The sequence below is a fragment of the Ixodes scapularis genome, unplaced genomic scaffold (genome assembly GCF_016920785.2).
Source record: "Ixodes scapularis isolate PalLabHiFi unplaced genomic scaffold, ASM1692078v2 PGA_scaffold0__279_contigs__length_252992795, whole genome shotgun sequence".
Taxonomy (NCBI): domain Eukaryota; kingdom Metazoa; phylum Arthropoda; class Arachnida; order Ixodida; family Ixodidae; genus Ixodes; species Ixodes scapularis.
In genome coordinates, this window is record NW_024609835.1 from 174415891 (window position 1) to 174434736 (window position 18846).

Consider the following 18846-nt stretch of genomic DNA (forward strand, 5'->3'; position numbering starts at 1 on the left):
GTCACGACGAGGTATCACTAATCTAGTTTTCTCTGATTACTTAGAATTCGACCTTTTTCATTGCCAATGATAATGAAGGTGCAGAAATATTGCTGTTTACAGTCCCAAAGAGAAATGTACTATAAATATAAAAGCTTGAAAAGCTCTAGCGTCACGACGAGGTATCACTAATCTAGTTATCTCGGATTACTTAGCATTCGACCTTTTTCATTGCCAATGATAATGAAGGTGCGGAAATATTGCTGTTTACAGTCCCGAAGAGAAATGTACTATAAATATAAAAGCTTGAAAAGCTCTAGCGTCACGACGAGGTATCACTAATCTAGTTATCTCCGATTGCTTAGAATTCGACCTTTTTCATTGCCAATGATAATGAAGGTGCAGAAATATTGCTGTTTACAGTCCCAAAGAGAAATGTACTATAAATATAAAAGCTTGAAAAGCTCTAGCGTCACGACGAGGTATCACTAATCCAGTTATCTCTGATTACTTAGAGTTCGACCTTTTTCATTGCCAATGATAATGAAGGTGCAGAAATATTGCTGTTTACAGTCCCAAAGAGAAATGTACTATAAATATAAAAGCTTGAAAAGCTCTAGCGTCACGACGAGGTATCACTAATATACTTATCTCTGATTACTTAGAATTCGACCTTTTTCATTGCCAATGATAATGAAGGTGCAGAAATATTGCTGTTTACAGTCCCAAAGAGAAATGTACTATAAATATAAAAGCTTGAAAAGCTCTAGCGTCACGACGAGGTATCACTAATCTAGTTATCTCTGATTACTTAGAATTCGACCTTTTTCATTGCCATTGATAATGAAGGTGCAGAAATATTGCTGTTTACAGTCCCAAAGAGAAATGTAATATAAATATAAAAGCTTGAAAAGCTCTAGCGTCACGACGAGGTATCACTAATCTAGTTATCTCGGATTACTTAGAATTCGACCTTTTTCATTGCCAATGATAATGAAGGTGCGGAAATATTGCTGTTTACAGTCCCAAAGAGAAATGTACTATAAATATAAAAGCTTGAAAAGCTCTAGCGTCACGACGAGGTATCACTAATCTAGTTATCTCCGATTGCTTAGAATTAGACCTTTTTCATTGCCAATGATAATGAAGGTGCAGAAATATTGCTCTTTACAGTCCCAAAGAGAAATGTACTATAAATATAAAAGCTTGAAAAGCTCTAGCGTCACGACGAGGTATCACTAATCTAGTTATCTCTGATTACTTAGAATTCGACCTTTTTCATTGCCAATGATAATGAAGGTGCAGAAATATTGCTGTTTACTGTCCCAAAGAGAAATGTACTATAAATATAAAAGCTTGAAAAGCTCTAGCGTCACGACGAGGTATCACTAATATACTTATATCTGATTACTTAGAATTCGACCTTTTTCATTGCCAATGATAATGAAGGTGCAGAAATATTGCTGTTTACAGTCCCAAAGAGAAATGTACTATAAATATAAAAGCTTGAAAAGCTCTAGCGTCACGACGAGGTATCACTAATCTAGTTATCTCTGATTACTTAGAATTCGACCTTTTTCATTGCCAATGATAATGAAGGTGCAGAAATATTGCTGTTTACAGTCCCAAAGAGAAATGTAATATAAATATAAAAGCTTGAAAAGCTCTAGCGTCACGACGAGGTATCACTAATCTAGTTATCTCTGATTACTTAGAATTCGACCTTTTTCATTGCCAATGATAATGAAGGTGCAGAAATATTGCTGTTTACAGTCCCAAAGAGAAATGTACTATAAATATAAAAGCTTGAAAAGCTCTAGCGTCACGACGAGGTATCACTAATCTAGTTATCTCCGATTGCTTAGAATTCGACCTTTTTCATTGCCAATGATAATGAAGGTGCAGAAATATTGCTGTTTACTGTCCCAAAGAGAAATGTACTATAAATATAAAAGCTTGAAAAGCTCTAGCGTCACGACGAGGTATCACTAATCTAGTTATCTCTGATTACTTAGAATTCGACCTTTTTCATTGCCAATGATAATGAAGGTGCAGAAATATTGCTGTTTACTGTCCCAAAGAGAAATGTACTATAAATATAAAAGCTTGAAAAGCTCTAGCGTCACGACGAGGTATCACTAACCTAGGTATCTCTGATTACTTAGAATTCGACCTTTTTCATTGCCAATGCTAATGAAGGTGCAGAAATATTGCTGTTTACAGTCCCAAAGAGAAATGTACTATAATTATAAAAGCTTGAAAAGCTCTAGCGTCACGACGAGGTATCACTAATCTAGTTATCTCTGATTACTTAGAATTCGACCTTTTTCATTGCCAATGATAATGAAGGTGCAGAAATATTGCTGTTTACAGTCCCAAAGAGAAATGTACTATAAATATAAAAGCTTGAAAAGCTCTAGCGTCACGACGAGGTATCACTAATCTAGTTATCTCTGATTACTTAGAATTCGACCTTTTTCATTGCCAATGATAATGAAGGTGCAGAAATATTGCTCTTTACATTCCCAAAGAGAAATGTACTATAAATATAAAAGCTTGAAAAGCTCTAGCGTCACGCCGAGGTATCACTAATCTAGTTATCTCTGATTACTTAGAATTCGACCTTTTTCATTGCCAATGATAATGAAGGTGCAGGAATATTGCTGTTTACTGTCCCAAAGAGAAATGTACTATAAATATAAAAGCTTGAAAAGCTCTAGCGTCACGACGAGGTATCACTAATCTAGTTATCTCCGATTACTTAGAATTCGACCTTTTTCATTGCCAATGCTAATGAAGGTGCAGAAATATTGCTGTTTACAGTCCCAAACAGAAATGTACTATAAATATAAAAGCTTGAAGAGCCATAGCGTCACGGCGAGGTATCAGTAATCTAGCTATCTCTGATTACTAAAATTCGACCTCTTTCATTGCCAATGTTAATGAAGGTGCAGAAATATTGCTGTTTACAGTCCCAAAGAGAAATGTACTATAAATATAAAAGCTTGAAAAGCTCTAGCGTCACGACGAGGTATCACTAATCTAGTTATCTCTGATTACTTAGAATTCGACCTTTTTCATTGCCAGTGATAATGAAGGTGCAGAAATATTGCTGTTTACTCTCCCAAAGAGAAATGTACTATAAATATAAAAGCTTGAAAAGCTCTAGCGTCCCGACGAGGTATCACTAATCTAGTTATCTCTGATTACTTAGAATTCGACCTTTTTCATTGCCAATGATAATGAAGGTGCAGAAATATTGCTCTTTACATTCCCAAAGAGAAATGTACTATAAATATAAAAGCTTGAAAAGCTCTAGCGTCACGCCGAGGTATCACTAATCTAGTTATCTCTGATTACTTAGAATTCGACCTTTTTCATTGCCAATGATAATGAAGGTGCAGAAATATTGCTGTTTACTGTCCCAAAGAGAAATGTACTATAAATATAAAAGCTTGAAAAGCTCTAGCGTCACGACGAGGTATCACTAATCTAGTTATCTCTGATTACTTAGAATTCGACCTTTTTCATTGCCAATGCTAATGAAGGTGCAGAAATATTGCTGTTTACAGTCCCAAACAGAAATGTACTATAAATATAAAAGCTTGAAAAGCTCTAGCGTCACGACGAGGTATCACTAATCTACCGGGTGAAACAAGGAGACGGTAGGCTCTTTAAATCGACCGGAAAATTCCGTTTCTTAACCAGTCGCGCTACGACTTTGTGCAGCGTTGCCCACAGGTGGTGCATTATTTTTGTAAAATTTGCAAAGAGCGAACTTACCTGAGGAAAAAGAAAAGAAATAAAAAGGTTTAGCTCCTGTGGAAACGCAGCGACGCCTCCGGTCTGCAAACAAAACGGCGCCGCTTCGCACGGGAGAAAAGAGATGGCGCTAGCGGTCACGACGCCAACTGCCGCCAACGAACGAGCAGACGACGCCGAGAGTCGACCGTTTTGCAGGCAAGGAACTGCAGTTCCTTGCTGTTACTGCGCCTGTTTTTTTTTGTTTCTGCGACTGTCGCCGCCTACGGAACGCGCTTCGCTTTTGAGTCGAAAAGATCGTTTGCTAAAAAGGCCTGCTCTCGGCGCCGTATGCTCGTTCGTTGCGGCGTTCGTTGCGCCATCTCTTGTGTCCAGTGCGAAACGGCACCGTGTTGTTTGAAGACCGGTGGCGTCGCTGCGTTTCCATAGGAGCTAAGCCTTTTTCTTTCTTTACTTTTTCCTCAGGTAAGTTCGCTCTTTGGAAATTTTACGAAAAAAATGCACCATCTGTGGGCAACGCTGCACAAAGTCGTAGCGCGATAGGTTAAGAAACCGAATTTTCCGGTCGATTTAAAGAGCCTACCGTCTCCTTGTTTCACCCGGTAGTTATCTCTGATTACTTAGAATTCGACCTTTTTCATTGCCAATGATAATGAAGGTGCAGAAATATTGCTGTTTACTGTCCCAAAGAGAAATGTACTATAAATATAAAAGCTTGAAAAGCTCTAGCGTCACGACGAGGTATCACTAATCTAGTTATCTCTGATTACTTAGAATTCGACCTTTTTCATTGCCAATGATAATGAAGGTGCAGAAATATTGCTCTTTACTCTCCCAAAGAGAAATGTACTATAAATATAAAAGCTTGAAAAGCTCTAGCGTCACGACGAGGTATCACTAATCTAGTTATCTCTGATTACTAAAATTCGACCTTTTTCATTGCCAATGTTAATGAAGGTGCAGAAATATTGCTGTTTACAGTCCCAAAGAGAAATGTACTATAAATATAAAAGCTTGAAAAGCTCTAGCGTCACGACGAGGTATCACTAATCTAGTTATCTCTGATTACTTAGAATTCGACCTTTTTCATTGCCAATGATAATGAAGGTGCAGAAATATTGCTGTTTACTCTCCCAAAGAGAAATGTACTATAAATATAAAAGCTTGAAAAGCTCTAGCGTCACGACGAGGTATCACTAATCTAGTTATCTCTGATTACTAAAATTCGACCTTTTTCATTGCTAATGCTAATGAAGGTGCAGAAATATTGCTGTTTACAGTCCCAAAGAGAAATGTACTATAAATATAAAAGCTTGAAAAGCTCTAGCGTCACGACGAGGTATCACTAATCTAGTTATCTCTGATTACTTAGAATTGGACCTTTTTCATTGCCAATGATAATGAAGGTGCAGAAATATTGCTGTTTACTGTCCCAAAGAGAAATGTACTATAAATATAAAAGCTTGAAAAGCTCTAGCTTCACGACGAGGTATCACTAATCTAGTTATCTCTGATTACTAAAATTCGACCTTTTTCATTGCCAATGCTAATGAAGGTGCAGAAATATTGCTCTTTACAGTCCCAAAGAGAAATGTACTATAAATATAAAAGCGTGAAAAGCTCTAGCGTCACGACGAGGTATCACTAATCTAGTTATCTCTGATTACTAAAATTCGACCTTTTTCAATGCCAATGCTAATGAAGGTGCAGAAATATTGCTGTTTACAGTCCCAAAGAGAAATGTACTATAAATATGAAAGCTTGAAAAGCTCTAGCGTCACGACGAGGTATCACTAATATAGTTATCTCTGATTACTTAGAATTCGACCTTTTTCATTGCCAATGATAATGAAGGTGCAGAAATATTGCTGTTTACAGTCCCAAAGAGAAATGTACTATAAATATAAAAGCTTGAAAAGCTCTAGCGTCACGACGAGGTATCACTAATCTAGTTATCTCTGATTACTTAGAATTCGACCTTTTTCATTGCCAATCATAATGAAGGTGCAGAAATATTGCTGTTTACAGTCCCAAAGAGAAATGTAATATAAATATAAAAGCTTGAAAAGCTCTAGCGTCACGACGAGGTATCACTAATCTAGTTATCTCGGATTACTTAGAATTCGACCTTTTTCATTGCCAATGATAATGAAGGTGCGGAAATATTGCTGTTTACAGTCCCAAAGAGAAATGTACTATAAATATAAAAGCTTGAAAAGCTCTAGCGTCACGACGAGGTATCACTAATCTAGTTATCTCCGATTGCTTAGAATTCGACCTTTTTCATTGCCAATGATAATGAAGGTGCAGAAATATTGCTGTTTACTGTCCCAAAGAGAAATGTACTATAAATATAAAAGCTTGAAAAGCTCTAGCGTCACGACGAGGTATCACTAATCTAGTTATATCTGATTACTTAGAATTCGACCTTTTTCATTGCCAATGATAATGAAGGTGCAGAAATATTGCTGTTTACAGTCCCAAAAGAGAAATGTACTATAAATATAAAAGCTTGAAAAGCTCTAGCGTCACGACGAGGTATCACTAATCTAGTTATCTCTGATTACTTAGAATTCGACCTTTTTCATTGCCAATGATAATGAATGTGCAGAAATATTGCTGTTTACTGTCCCAAAGAGAAATGTACTATAAAGATAAAAGCTTAAAAAGCTCTAGCGTTACGACGAGGTATCACTAACCTAGTTATCTCTGATTACTTAGAATTCGACCTTTTTTATTGCCAATGATAATGAAGGTGCAGAAATATTGCTGTTTGCTCTTCCAAAGAGAAATGTACTATAAATATAAAAGCTTAAAAAGCTCTAGCGTCACGACGAGGTATCACTAGTCTAGTTATCTCTGATTACTAAAATTCGACCTTTTTCATTGCCAATGCTAATGAAGGTGCAGAAATATTGCTCTTTACAGTCCCAAAGAGAAATGTACTATAAATATAAAAGCTTGAAAAGCTCTAGTGTCACGACGAGGTATCACTAATCTAGTTATCTCTGATTACTAAAATTCGACCTTTTTCAAAGCCAATGCTAATGAAGGTGCAGAAATATTGCTGTTTACAGTCCCAAAGAGAAATGTACTATAAATATAAAAGCTTGAAAAGCTCTAGCGTCACGACGAGGTATCACTAATCTAGTTATCTCTGATTACTTACAATTGGACCTCTTTCATTGCCAATGATAATGAAGGTGCAGAAATATTGCTGTTTACTGTCCCAAAGAGAAATGTACTATAAATATAAAAGCTTGAAAAGCTCTAGCGTCACGACGAGGTATCACTAATCTAGTTATCTCTGATTACTAAAATTCGACCTTTTTCATTGCCAATGCTAATGAAGGTGCAGAAATATTGCTGTTTACAGTCCCAAAGAGAAATGTACTATAAATATAAAAGCTTGAAAAGCTCTAGCGTCACGACGAGGTATCCCTAATCTAGTTATCTCTGATTACTAAAATTCGACCTTTTTCATTGCCAATGCTAATGAAGGTGCAGAAATATTGCTGTTTACAGTCCCAAAGAGAGATGTACTATAAATAAAAAAGCTTGAAAAGCTCTAGCGTCACGACGAGGTATCACTAATCTAGTTATCTCTGATTACTTAGAATTCGACCTTTTTTATTGCCAATGATAATGAAGGTGCAGAAATATTGCTGTTTACAGTCCCAAAGAGAAATGTACTATAAATATAAAAGCTTGAAAAGCTCTAGCGTCACGACGAGGTATCACTAATCTAGTTATCTCTGATTACTTAGAATTCAACCTTTTTCATTGCCAATGATAATGAAGGTGCAGAAATATTGCTGTTTACAGTCCCAAAGAGAAATGTACTATAAATATAAAAGCTTGAAAAGCTCTAGCGTCACGACGAGGTATCACTAATCTAGTTATCTCTGATTACTTAGAATTCCACCTTTTTCATTGCCAATGATAATGAAGGTGCAGAAATATTGCTGTTTACTGTCCCAAGGAGAAATGTACTATAAATATAAAAGTTCAAACAGCTCTAGCGTCCCGACGAGGTGTCAGTGTATAGTCATCTCTGATGTTAGGAATTCGACATCTGTCGTTTTCAGTGATAATAAAGGTGCAGAAATATTGTTGTTTACTGTCCCCATGGCAAATGATTCAATGATTTCTCTCCCAAATCTGTTGTTTTGGCCTCCCAGTATTCCAGCATTAAAGAGATAAGGAGTACAATCTTCGCACGATCGGCTGTGAACGACAATTGTGTGATACCACTTATTTGAAGACTTTAATGCCTCCAAGTTGTGTTCTCTGAGTCGATGGTTGAGGCATCTCCCAGTGTGTCCAATGTATTAACTGCCACAGCTTATTGGAATGGGATAGACCTTTCTTTTTTTCGTATTCTATAAACTTTTTGGCGTGCTTTACGTTGCACCCTCTGGGACTGTCGCTCACATCAACCTTTTTACACATCTGTTTAAGGCGCATACGACAGGAAAAAACTACACTCGTGTCGAACTTGGAGACGATAGATCTTAAACGGTGAGCGGAATTGTGCATATAGATAATCACAGCGAAACGGCCTTTCTATTTGGCAACAGCTTGCGGAAGTTCTGGTTTGAGAATGAATTTCTCAAGGGTGGAACGAGGTAGGTCAGCAGGAAAGCCTGATTTTTCTAACCTTTGGGGCTGCAACTTGAGGCTACTTTCGGAGAAATGCGCGCACGACTTGGAGAAAGAGGACTTGAAAAGTGACCTTACTATGGCATGCTTAGCTGGCTTGGAGCGGGCACTGGTGAAATGGAGAACTGGCTTCTCCGATATCTGCTAGAAGGCCCAACAAAGACCCGAGGAATGAGGATGTAACCGTAAATCCAGGAATTGTAATTCTTCCTTTCGTTGAAAAAAAAAAAGAGGCTTTCTTGTTGACGTACTTCGTTCCACCCTTGAGAGATTCATTCCCAAACCAGAACTTCCGCAAGTTGTTGCCAAAGAAAAAGAATATAAAAGGTCGTTTCGCTGTGATTCTCTACATGCACAATTCTGCGCACCGTTTAAGATCTATCGCGTCGAAGTTCCACATGAGGGTTGTTTTTTCTCTCGTATGCACCTTAAACAGATGTGTAAAAAGGTTAATGTGAGCGACAGTCGCAGAGAGTGCAATGTAAAGCATGCTAAAAGTTCGTAGAATGCGAAGAAAGAAAGGTTCATTAAGTTCCACTAAGCTGTGGCAGTCAGTACATTTGACAGACCGGGAGATGCGTCATCCATCCACTCAGAGAACACAACTTGGAAGCATCAAAGGTTTGAAATGAATCGTATCGCCCAATTGTTTTTCACAGCAGCACGTGTGATGACTGTACTCCTTATTTCTCTGATACTAGTATACTGGGCGGGCACAACAGCAAATTTGGGAGATAAATCATTGACTCATTCGCCATGGGGACTGTAAACAACAACATTTCTGCACCTTCATTATCATTGACAAAGACAAAGGTCAAATTCCTAACACCAGAGATGACTAGATTACTGACAACTCGTCGTGGCGCCAGAGCTTTTTAAACTTTTATATTTATAGCACATTTCCCTTTGGGGTTGTAAACAACAATATATCTGCACCTTCATTATCCCTGACAATGACAAAGGTCGAATTCTAAGTAATCAGAGTTAACTACTGGGTGATAGCAAGGAGCGGCCAGGCTCTTTAAATCGACCGCAAAATTCGGTTTCTTAACCTATCGCGTTCCGATTTCGTACAGCGTTGGTCACAGGGATGCATTTTTTCTATAAAATTTGCAAAGAGCGAGCTTACCTGAGGAAAAAGTGAAAAAAGGAAAAGGCTCTACTCCTATGGAAACGCAGCGAAGCCACCGGTTTTCAAACCATAGGGCGCCTTATGGTTTGACCAGTGGTGAAAACGCTAGTTTTCAATTGTCCTATTCAGTCCTTAATTTTTGTTTTTTAATTCTCGCTTGTCATTCACTGCAACATCAAACTAGAGGAACCTAAGTTTCTCGCGGCATTAGCTACAAGGTTCTTGCTGGACCCATCTTCGAACTCTATGGTCCTTAACCGTCTAAGCCCAGAAAGCAACAGGTCCTATAAATCCACGATACTGTTGCCCATATGCTTCAGTTATACTGAGCCTCAAACAAGATGATTAAAAATATGCGCGCTAGAAACAAACGGAAACTGTGAATGAGGTCAACAATCATACATTAAATATGTCGAAATACGAGAGAGTTAATTATGCACGATATATACGCGAGCTCATATATTTTTAATGCCTCCATGGGCATTCGTGCGATAGATAAAATAATTTTAAGCAATTGGAAGACAAAGTTAATCTATACTCGTTTCATACTTAGCATATAGAGCTGCTGGCGCGAGCCTGTGTCTTCATTGAGCGCTTGACTTGCAAGCGCTCTTGTGAAAATCGGAGGTTGGATGAAGGCACGCGCCCGCGCAGTGTACAATAAGTACAAAACAAAAACAAAATAGTGGTAAAATACTTCTTGATAATAGCCATTAACTCTGCTGTGGTTGTGAGTTCGCTGCTGTGCTGGGCGCAGAATCAATTAATACTGAGTTTGTCTAACGGCGTCCTCTGGCAAGTGCAGCGAGATCACGTGTTGGAGGAAGAAGGAGCCATCGTGATGCACGTGAACGAAGGGGACGCCGCTCACTCTTCAAGCTCCAGCTCGGAAGCCCACGTGCAGATCGGGTGAGGAACTCCCATCAACACGAGAGAGAAAGAAAGAGGGTGAGGCGGCGTGCGCCATCAAAATGTCTCTAATTTGACGCAGTCTTCCTATGGTAGCTTTAAGACAGGGCAGTCGGGGCACTTAACTTGCCAAAAAGAAAGTGCCCCGTTTTTTTGCGTGTTTGAGCGTTTTTTCTTTCTTAGGTTCACTGCCGGCGTTGTGCCCACGGTCAAGTTTGCAGCGTTCGAACGCATGCTCTGGCGCGTCTGCAAGGGCAACGTGTTCGTCAGAAATTGCCGTTTGGACACGCCCATCGAAGACCCGACCACGGTACGTCCAAAAGAGTCCCGTCCAAGTTATTGGAAAAACAAAGCTTTTTCGAGAATTATTAAAAATATAAAGTTGGTAAAACTTTGAGCTAAGACTTTTTTTTTTTGTCTCTACGTGCGGGAGAAAGTGAAGCTATAGGAGCGCGCACAACGCTTAGAGCGGGCCTATTTTCGACGCGTGCTCGTGACGTGAAAGTGTTGTTCGAGACACCAGCATGTACGTGCATTTAAAGTTCCAATAGCTCGTACTTATGGTGAAATGAAATATAGTTATGCTAACGTGTTCAAAACGCAATGTAATCGTGATCGTAAGATCATTTCGAAAACATGTTTTATGCCTCAGTCGAAGCGGATGTGAACTTCCGCCCACTCTTCCACAAAATAGAAGATTCTCCTAAAAGCCCATGAGCCTGATACAGAGTTCATCATGTTTAAATCTTTAGTTGTGTTATGTGTATATTTACACAGCCGAAGTTAGACCCAATCGGCGTCTTTTGTCCCAGCTGTAGAGGAGAAATTTAGCCAGTGCAGTCGGGGGAGGATTCAAGGGGGGGGGGGGGGGGGGGGGTGATGGAAAAACCGTCCCCTCACAAAAAAAAAAAAATCGACCCCCTCTTTTTTTTTTTTTTTTTTTTTTTTGGAGGGCAATTAGACATGGGTGGTACCCACCCTAAATAAAACCGACTACCGGCCTGCCAGGTGGTAGAAGGATCTGTACTCAAGGACGAGGGTTCAAAATAGGGCAGGTCGCACCCTAGCAGGCACACTTGTATTCTGAGCTTGGAGAATCACTCCGTCGCTTCAACCGAGACTGAAGTCTGCGGCGGCGGTTTCAAAGCACGGCTTGGAGCCAATAGGCGCTCATCTACGGGCCGTCGACGCAGTGTGGTTCTGCGGCGGCTAAAACAAAAGGCGCAACCGGAGTCCTGTTTATGCTACTTTACATTTTCCCGTCCCGCCCTGCCCCCCCCCCCCCCCTTTAAAAAAAAAAAGCCCTTGAGAGCAGTATAACCGCTGGCCTTGAGTTCTTAACGTGCGCCACGTAGTAGTGAAAGACGACCGCACACCCGTACGATGCTCATCCAGATCGAAGCGGTTTGACGCACTAACCCAAATGTGAATCTTTTAATTTGCGCCACTCAAGAAATTGAGGTAAGTTTTAACACATGACAAAGTTTCGACAAGGGACCTGTGTGTACTGTTGCTAATGCAATTAAGATTAAAATTGTACGCCTAATTTATACTGGCGGTATACATTTGGTTTTAAGTATACTTGATGATAAAAACGAGCGGATCAGCTTTGCGGTTCTGATTAGAAGGATAGTGCGAGTGCAACAATGCAGCTGACTTTCTCAAGCGAAATTTAAGACCGCCGCCGTGACGTCAAGAGGCGTATTTACCGCCCGTAAATTGGAGATTAGTGTACGCTGTTGCTCTTTTGAGAATAGAAAAGGCTCCAAAAACGGTGTGCCTAGTTTTATTTTATTTATTCGGACTGCCTTTACACAGGTATAAATGAACTGAGAGAAATCGGTTTAGAGACACTACATATGCGCCGCACCATCTTTTGCGTGACACTTGTTCAGAAAATGTCTACTAGCATATCGCAGTTTTAAAACACATCCCTGCTTATTTCATCTCCATAAGGCGTTCTAAAGTTTTTATTTCACCTTCTGAGAAATAAACGCGTTCACACTTTTCTTCGTAAGCACTGCCTTTATCAATCAATAAATGCGATGCTTTTCCAGAGTATGTGTTTTTGTTAATTGTCAATTACAAATCTCGTGATGCTCAGCTAGGTAATGTCAAACAATCCACCTTTTTTGGAAATCATGGTTCCAGGGGTTCTGGTATAAAAACACCGGTTCGAGTTTCATGAACCCGCAAGCGACCCCGACAGGTTTTAAAGCGAGAATCTCGAGTCATGCCTGCGCACGTGACGTGTACGCGCGTTTTCTGCGCCATCCCCTCAAACAGGCGATTTCAATAAAAATGTCAATCGATTCAGTTGATAAAAATTAAATTTTATATTTCTTATAATCTTTTAGGTCTATATTATTTTTGAAAACCAATTTTTAATGTTGCAAATGGTAGTTTTAATTTTATGAATTACTCTTTTTTGTGTAAGTATAATTTCATGGGCTATGGTGGTCGCCTGATGCTAACTGTGAGCATTCTTTGTGCAGGGTGACCCCGTGCTGAAATCTGCATTTGTGGTGTTCTTTCAAGGAGAAAAGCTGAAGGCTCGTATCAAGAAGATATGCGACGGGTGCGTTGTCGCTCCTTAGAAAAAAAGTTGATGTCACTGAGCTTCGAAAAGTTCATACTAAGCTCTTTTTGTTAATGAGGGATGCATTTGAAAGGAATCGAGCTTAGAATTTGTGGACCCATCGGCGTCGCCATAGCCTTACAGTGCCGACGGAAGCGAAACGGAAATGACCTTATGAGCAAAATTTAACAAGCTAACGTCATGCTAAGTGTAGCTAGGCGCCACGACGGGTCACGTGGTCAAATGATTAGGGCCTCTAGGGGACACATGGTTACGTGGGAGTTGCAACTACGGGTCGCGTGACATCTCGGTGTGAGGTCGTGGCGTAACGCGACGTCAGGGTATCAATAACGTTATTACGAGGGATGTGGCTAGTTTTGTCAAACCTTGGGTTCGACTGGTTTAAAGAACCTTCGGCCTTTTGGCAAAATTCGACGAAATTCGAATTTTTGTACAGTGTTGTCCGACTTAAAGAAGACGAAAAATTGGTGAATATATGTTGGAGCCAGTGTTCACACAAAAATGAAATCAACATTAAATGGTTTCATAATGTAAATAATGTGTAAGAACACTGCGCCCCTCCTCCGCCAAGCGGCGCCAGCTCGTGTTCAATATATGCGCATGTGCGGGATGGGGACTGTCCTCTCAAACGGTTTTCGTCGAGCATCTTGGTGAAAGTAAAGCAGTCGAACCTGGTCGAACTCGCACCTCGGCAGGTTGGCTACATCCCACGTATTCGATCAAAAAAAAAAAAAAGTTGTTAGCAAGAAAAAAAAAAAAAAAGCACTATCGTCTTTCTAACTGACAATTTTTTTTTCACTGACATAAATGCTACACGATCAAACAATATCAAGTTTTGGTATGATAAATATTCAGTTTAGGTAGATATCGGCTCATAAAATATTTTATTTTTTTATTTTTATTTTTGTTTAGCTAACGTCATGCGCTAAAAAAGCTTTCGCATTTTATTACCGTGTCTAGTGTCTCATTCTCACAATGTTCGAGCTTTCTGCGATGCACAGTTTATTTATGCGTGCCGAAAAACCGGATTTTATCTTTTCGCTCCAACACTAGTATTGTTGGGCGTGAAGACGTGGTGCCACGAGACTGGACGTCGCGTGAAACGACGCCTTGGCCAACACCTCTAGATGTCGAGGAGTTGCAAATGCTACGGCGATCCAGTCTTTCTTAGATCTCCCCGTTGGCCGCCTCCATGGACATAGCGCACAAGGTGGGACGGCGTCACGGGTCCTGCACTCTTTCGCGCAGGTTCCACGCCACGAGGTACGCGGTGTCCTCGAAGCCCGCCGAGAGGCGCCAGATGGCCGTCGACGTCCTGACTCGTCTCGAGGACCTCAACATGGTGAGGACAAACGGCTGAGACGCTCGGCTTTTCTAAAGACAACGTGCCCGGCAGGATGTTCACCTGGCAAACACGGGAGTGGGAAAAAACAATTCTTAGCTCACTTTTGATGAAGAATTGTATCTGAAAGATCAGATAATAAAGCGAAGAGTTTAAATAAATATCGTCGCGTTTAATGACCCAACATAAGATGACAAAAAAATGCAGGTTTGAAATAGCGTTTCTTTTAGATTCATGCTTCCCAAATAATCTCTGCTGACGTCAGCACGTGCACAATACGTATCTGAAAACTCACTATGTTCCTAAGTGTTCAAAACCTTTGTCATCTTGCGATTGATACGAGAAAAGGCTGTTGCTACTTGCCGTACGCACTAAGTACACGTTCTAGTTAAGAAGTCTGTTTATTTAAATATTACACTTAATGTTACACGAGGGAGTGAATTTTAATAGGTATGGCAAAGTACAAAGAAGTCGCACACACGTTACATAAGAATCACGAAGGATCGCAGCAAATCACCTTGAGGCACGGCACAAAACTAATGTCATAATGAGGTTTAGAAAGAACGCAACAGCATGCAAAAAACGGCGGCCCAAAACGTACGAGACATTTTCAGCCAATTAAGGTTTGGGGCAGAATATGACAGAAACAATATTTATTCTTCACAGTACTGGATATCTTATATCGGTGATCATGTTCGAGGATTGCACAAAGAATCGCTACGTTATATTAACTAGGCATTCCTATCCTCTTTTTTTGAATTTTGCGCTGAGAATGAAGTCAGAGTTAATAATTTATTAATGATAGTCATAACGTCCTTATCTTTCATCAAAGCTGACGGTGGCGATCAAGAAAACACAAACCGAGGACAGTTAAGACTGCTCACGTGTAGGAATGCGAAGCAATCCTTCACGCGGCGGATTTCTAGAAGTATAGCGCACAACGTCTTCCCTTTGCACCCGGCGCTCCGGAGGTGACATCACGCAGCCCCACTGCGCAGGCGCAACGCCCCAGTTGGCCTCGCGGCTTCCGTGACAAAGCATCTGCGTTGCTGTGCTTTTCTTCGTGTTTTATTTCTGAGGCGCGTCCGCTTTGACCTTGAGTGGCAAGTCCTTGATGACATCATACCTCGGCGAAGTCACTCACGAACTCGCTCACTCACACTTACTCACGCTCACCGCGTCATGGTGAAGGGCTGTGAATGACTTCGTGAATTCGGACCAAGTCGTGATGTGAAGGGGATGTGACTTCGTGAATGCGGAAGGAGTCGTGATGTGAATGGGCGTGACTCCGTGAACGCGAAAGAACCCGTGATGTAAAGGGGATGTGACTTCGTGAACGCGGAAGGAGTCGTGATGTGAACAGGCGTGACTCCGTGAACTCGGAAGAAGCCGTGATGTGAAGTGGATGTGACTTCGTGAACGCGGATCGAGTCGTGATGCGAAGGGGAGTGACTTCATGAACTCGGAAGGAGCCGCGATGTGACGGGGAGTGACCTCATGAACCATGACGCTCCCGTGATGCAGTGGTGAAGGACTTCGTGACTCTGGTGTATACGTGATGTGATGGTGAATGAATTCGTGAACTGAATTTGTGATGTGATGGGGACTGAGTTCGTGAACTAGGAGTCAGGACTCAGGAGATGTTGGTATGGATTTGCTTGCGTGTGCACGTACTCTTGGCGACTGATAGCCGACTAGTGTCTGCATCATGTTGGTGCCCTTACACGCACAAACATGCTGTGGCGGTTAGTATAGAGTGCAGACGGAGCAGAAACTTGGAAGGAACTTCTGTTAGAGCCCAGAACGAGATTCGTAGGGGTGGTCTGGTAACGTTTGGGGGAAGCAACTGCAGGGGCGTTTGCTTTGGAGGACTTTGAGAGAGGATGTGACATTTTGCGTGTGCGACTGTGCGCGGCGCGAAATCGGAAATGGGGAGGGGACTGTGTATTGCAGACGAAGCGGCACCAGCGCTTCCCAGATGGGGATTGGGGGGGAGGGGGGGGGATGTTTGGACCGGCACAGACTCAGCGGCGACTCCAACGAGTTTGGCGGACCTCCGCTCTTCTGCCCCGATACTGCGGGCGTGCGTACCCGCGTCGCGTAGTACACGTGCAGCTTAGCGAACGTTAGGGGGGCTTTGACTGTGCGCGGCAGACGTTTGAGCCTCCTGCATGGCCGTGGGGTTCCGTTTACGCGGCGCGGCTTGGCGGCTCCTCCTTTCGGTGTGTGTGTCTGTGTGTGTCATTGTGTGTGTGTGTGGGGGGGGGGGGGGGGCCGGGGAAGGTGTCGTTTTGCCACTGTGCTATTCTGCCTCGGGAGGGTTTCTCTTCGCGTTGATTGCATCTGCGTGCGTCCGTGCGCCCATGTTTTTGTCGTTTGTAAGCGCGTGCGTGCGCGCACCCCTCAAGGAAACACAAATAAAACCGTCTTCCCGGAGCTTTTACGCGAGTACTGGTGTGACCCTAACCGAGTATACAATGTTTGTTTTCTCGCTCTCGCTTAATAATGCTTACAAATATTCTGATGCTGGTAATATGCCGCATACGCTCGTTTTTATCCGTCCACACGAAAAAGCGTGCGCCGGATTTGATCTGTTTCGGCCGCTTCCGGATTTTTTCAAACGCTATTTAGCATCTAAGATCTCGGGAAGGCTTGACTCTATTCTAGAAAAATCACGGAAGTTTACGGGCTCTATCCATATGCCAGAGAATTATGATAATTTTAAAAATGTGAGAGAGCAGCCGATTGGCATCACGGTTTGTCGCCCACGTTTCCTAACAAGCGCGCGGACGTGTCCGTTGCAATAACAGGCGGAGAGGATTTTACGTGCTCTCAGGCATTTAGGTGGGGGCTTCGCTTGCTGTTGCCGATAATAGTTTTCATCACAGTCGTGCATATGCCTGAGTTCTTGAATTCTAAGAATACGAACAGAGTTCTTCGATCTCCGTTGAACGTGAATATTGACTAAAGAGGTTGTTGTTTCTGTTTATTTGAGCAAAAGTCAGCTACTGGCACGATACTTGTCTGTAAAAGCCGGACCCCATCAGAAAATATGCGACGAACACGTGGCGAAACTCAATTCACTAAGCAGCCTAGCCTTACTCCGTGAACAGCGCTTCGAACGCGAAGGCGGAGTACGAGTGTTCAAAGATTCTTGATAAAATGACATAAATCTTTTGCAAGGGGGGAGACAGATAGTCCGTCCCCATTTCTGAATTTATATCTTTTTTATGCTAGCTAGTTTTGCATACGAACCATATCGGCCACATTTTGCTGGAGTGCTTTTCATTTGAAATCGAGACCACTCTTTTAACATAAGCGCTTAGACATTCGTCTCCTCGTTATTTTCCTGAACAAGTGACTCATTCAAAGGTCTGCTGAGTTTTTTCAACAGCGTCGGAGCGATACGAATGGCTCTCAATTCGATCGGAAGTGAGAGCCCATCACACAGGACCACAAGCAAACCGCGATTGCGTTGTCATCACCGTCATCCTTCTGTTGCAAGCAGGCTACCAATGAAAAACAAGGTGCGCGGTCGAGGTCGAAGTCAAATTCGAAGTAAGTGTTTATATACGACGTGCAAGTAGGGGTACCAACACGTGTCTTCCGCGCTTGCGAACGTTATCGTGACCCATTGAAAAGAAGTAAATACGAAGAATATCACAACAATCAGCGGGAAACATAAAGGGCGCGCACAGAACGCGCGAAGACGAGACAGAAAAGCGCGCGCCGTCATTGGTCAAAACGAGGTGTAAATAGCGGTATGTCAGAGCGTCTGAGGGGTAAACAAACACACGAGGTGCGCAAAGAGCTGAATAAGCCTGTTATTTTTAAAACATGGAAAACTATTAAACCGGGCTTGCCGCGTTCCTTTAAACTTTTTTCATGCACGTCGCTGTGCTGTTCTGGGGCACGTATCGTCTGTTCACTCAAAGAGCTTTTAGTTTCCCACGCTCTTTAGAGCCTGGCATTGCACCTTTTTGTCAGATGAGCCGGCGATGTCCAGTTTTTCTGACAGGCTGTGTTCCGCGTCTAGAAGTGTGGACGAGCTGTTTACCCGTCCTCCCATCTTGCATTTCCCACCAGACCTTGTTTCAAAATGACCCTTCTTTTGTAACAAAAACAAAATTAAGAACCTGCCTCTATTCATCTCAAAGACTATGTTTGATGTTCACTGAAGGCGCACTCACTGGCTCTGTCTGCTTGAAGAAATCACCGGTTATCAAGGGGACCTGAAGGAGCGAAGACGACCTCTGTTTCCCTTCCCTTCGAAATTAGTTAGCTTGCTTCTCCTTGCTAACGTCGTCTTTAATTTCACTAGAAAAACGATAAACGGTAGGGAGTTCTTGTAGACGGTTTTTGTGCTCGGTAACGATACCCAATAACAATACTATGCATGCACAAAGACGACAGAGGAGTATCGGGTATCCTTACAGGAATTATTGGAACAACACACAAAAC

General features: G+C 41.8%; 1 protein-coding gene across 1 annotated transcript in view; it reads left to right on the forward strand.

Annotated features, from left to right (window-relative positions):
• LOC8041528 (V-type proton ATPase 116 kDa subunit a1) overlaps positions 1-18846 on the forward strand; it is a 115050-nt gene that overhangs the window by 34800 nt on the left and 61404 nt on the right. The window contains exons 5-8 of the mRNA XM_029980659.3: positions 10341-10444; positions 10628-10754; positions 12940-13022; positions 14292-14385. Of these exons, the coding sequence (XP_029836519.2) occupies positions 10341-10444; positions 10628-10754; positions 12940-13022; positions 14292-14385 (408 nt within the window). The remainder of the gene's footprint in view (positions 1-10340; positions 10445-10627; positions 10755-12939; positions 13023-14291; positions 14386-18846) is intronic.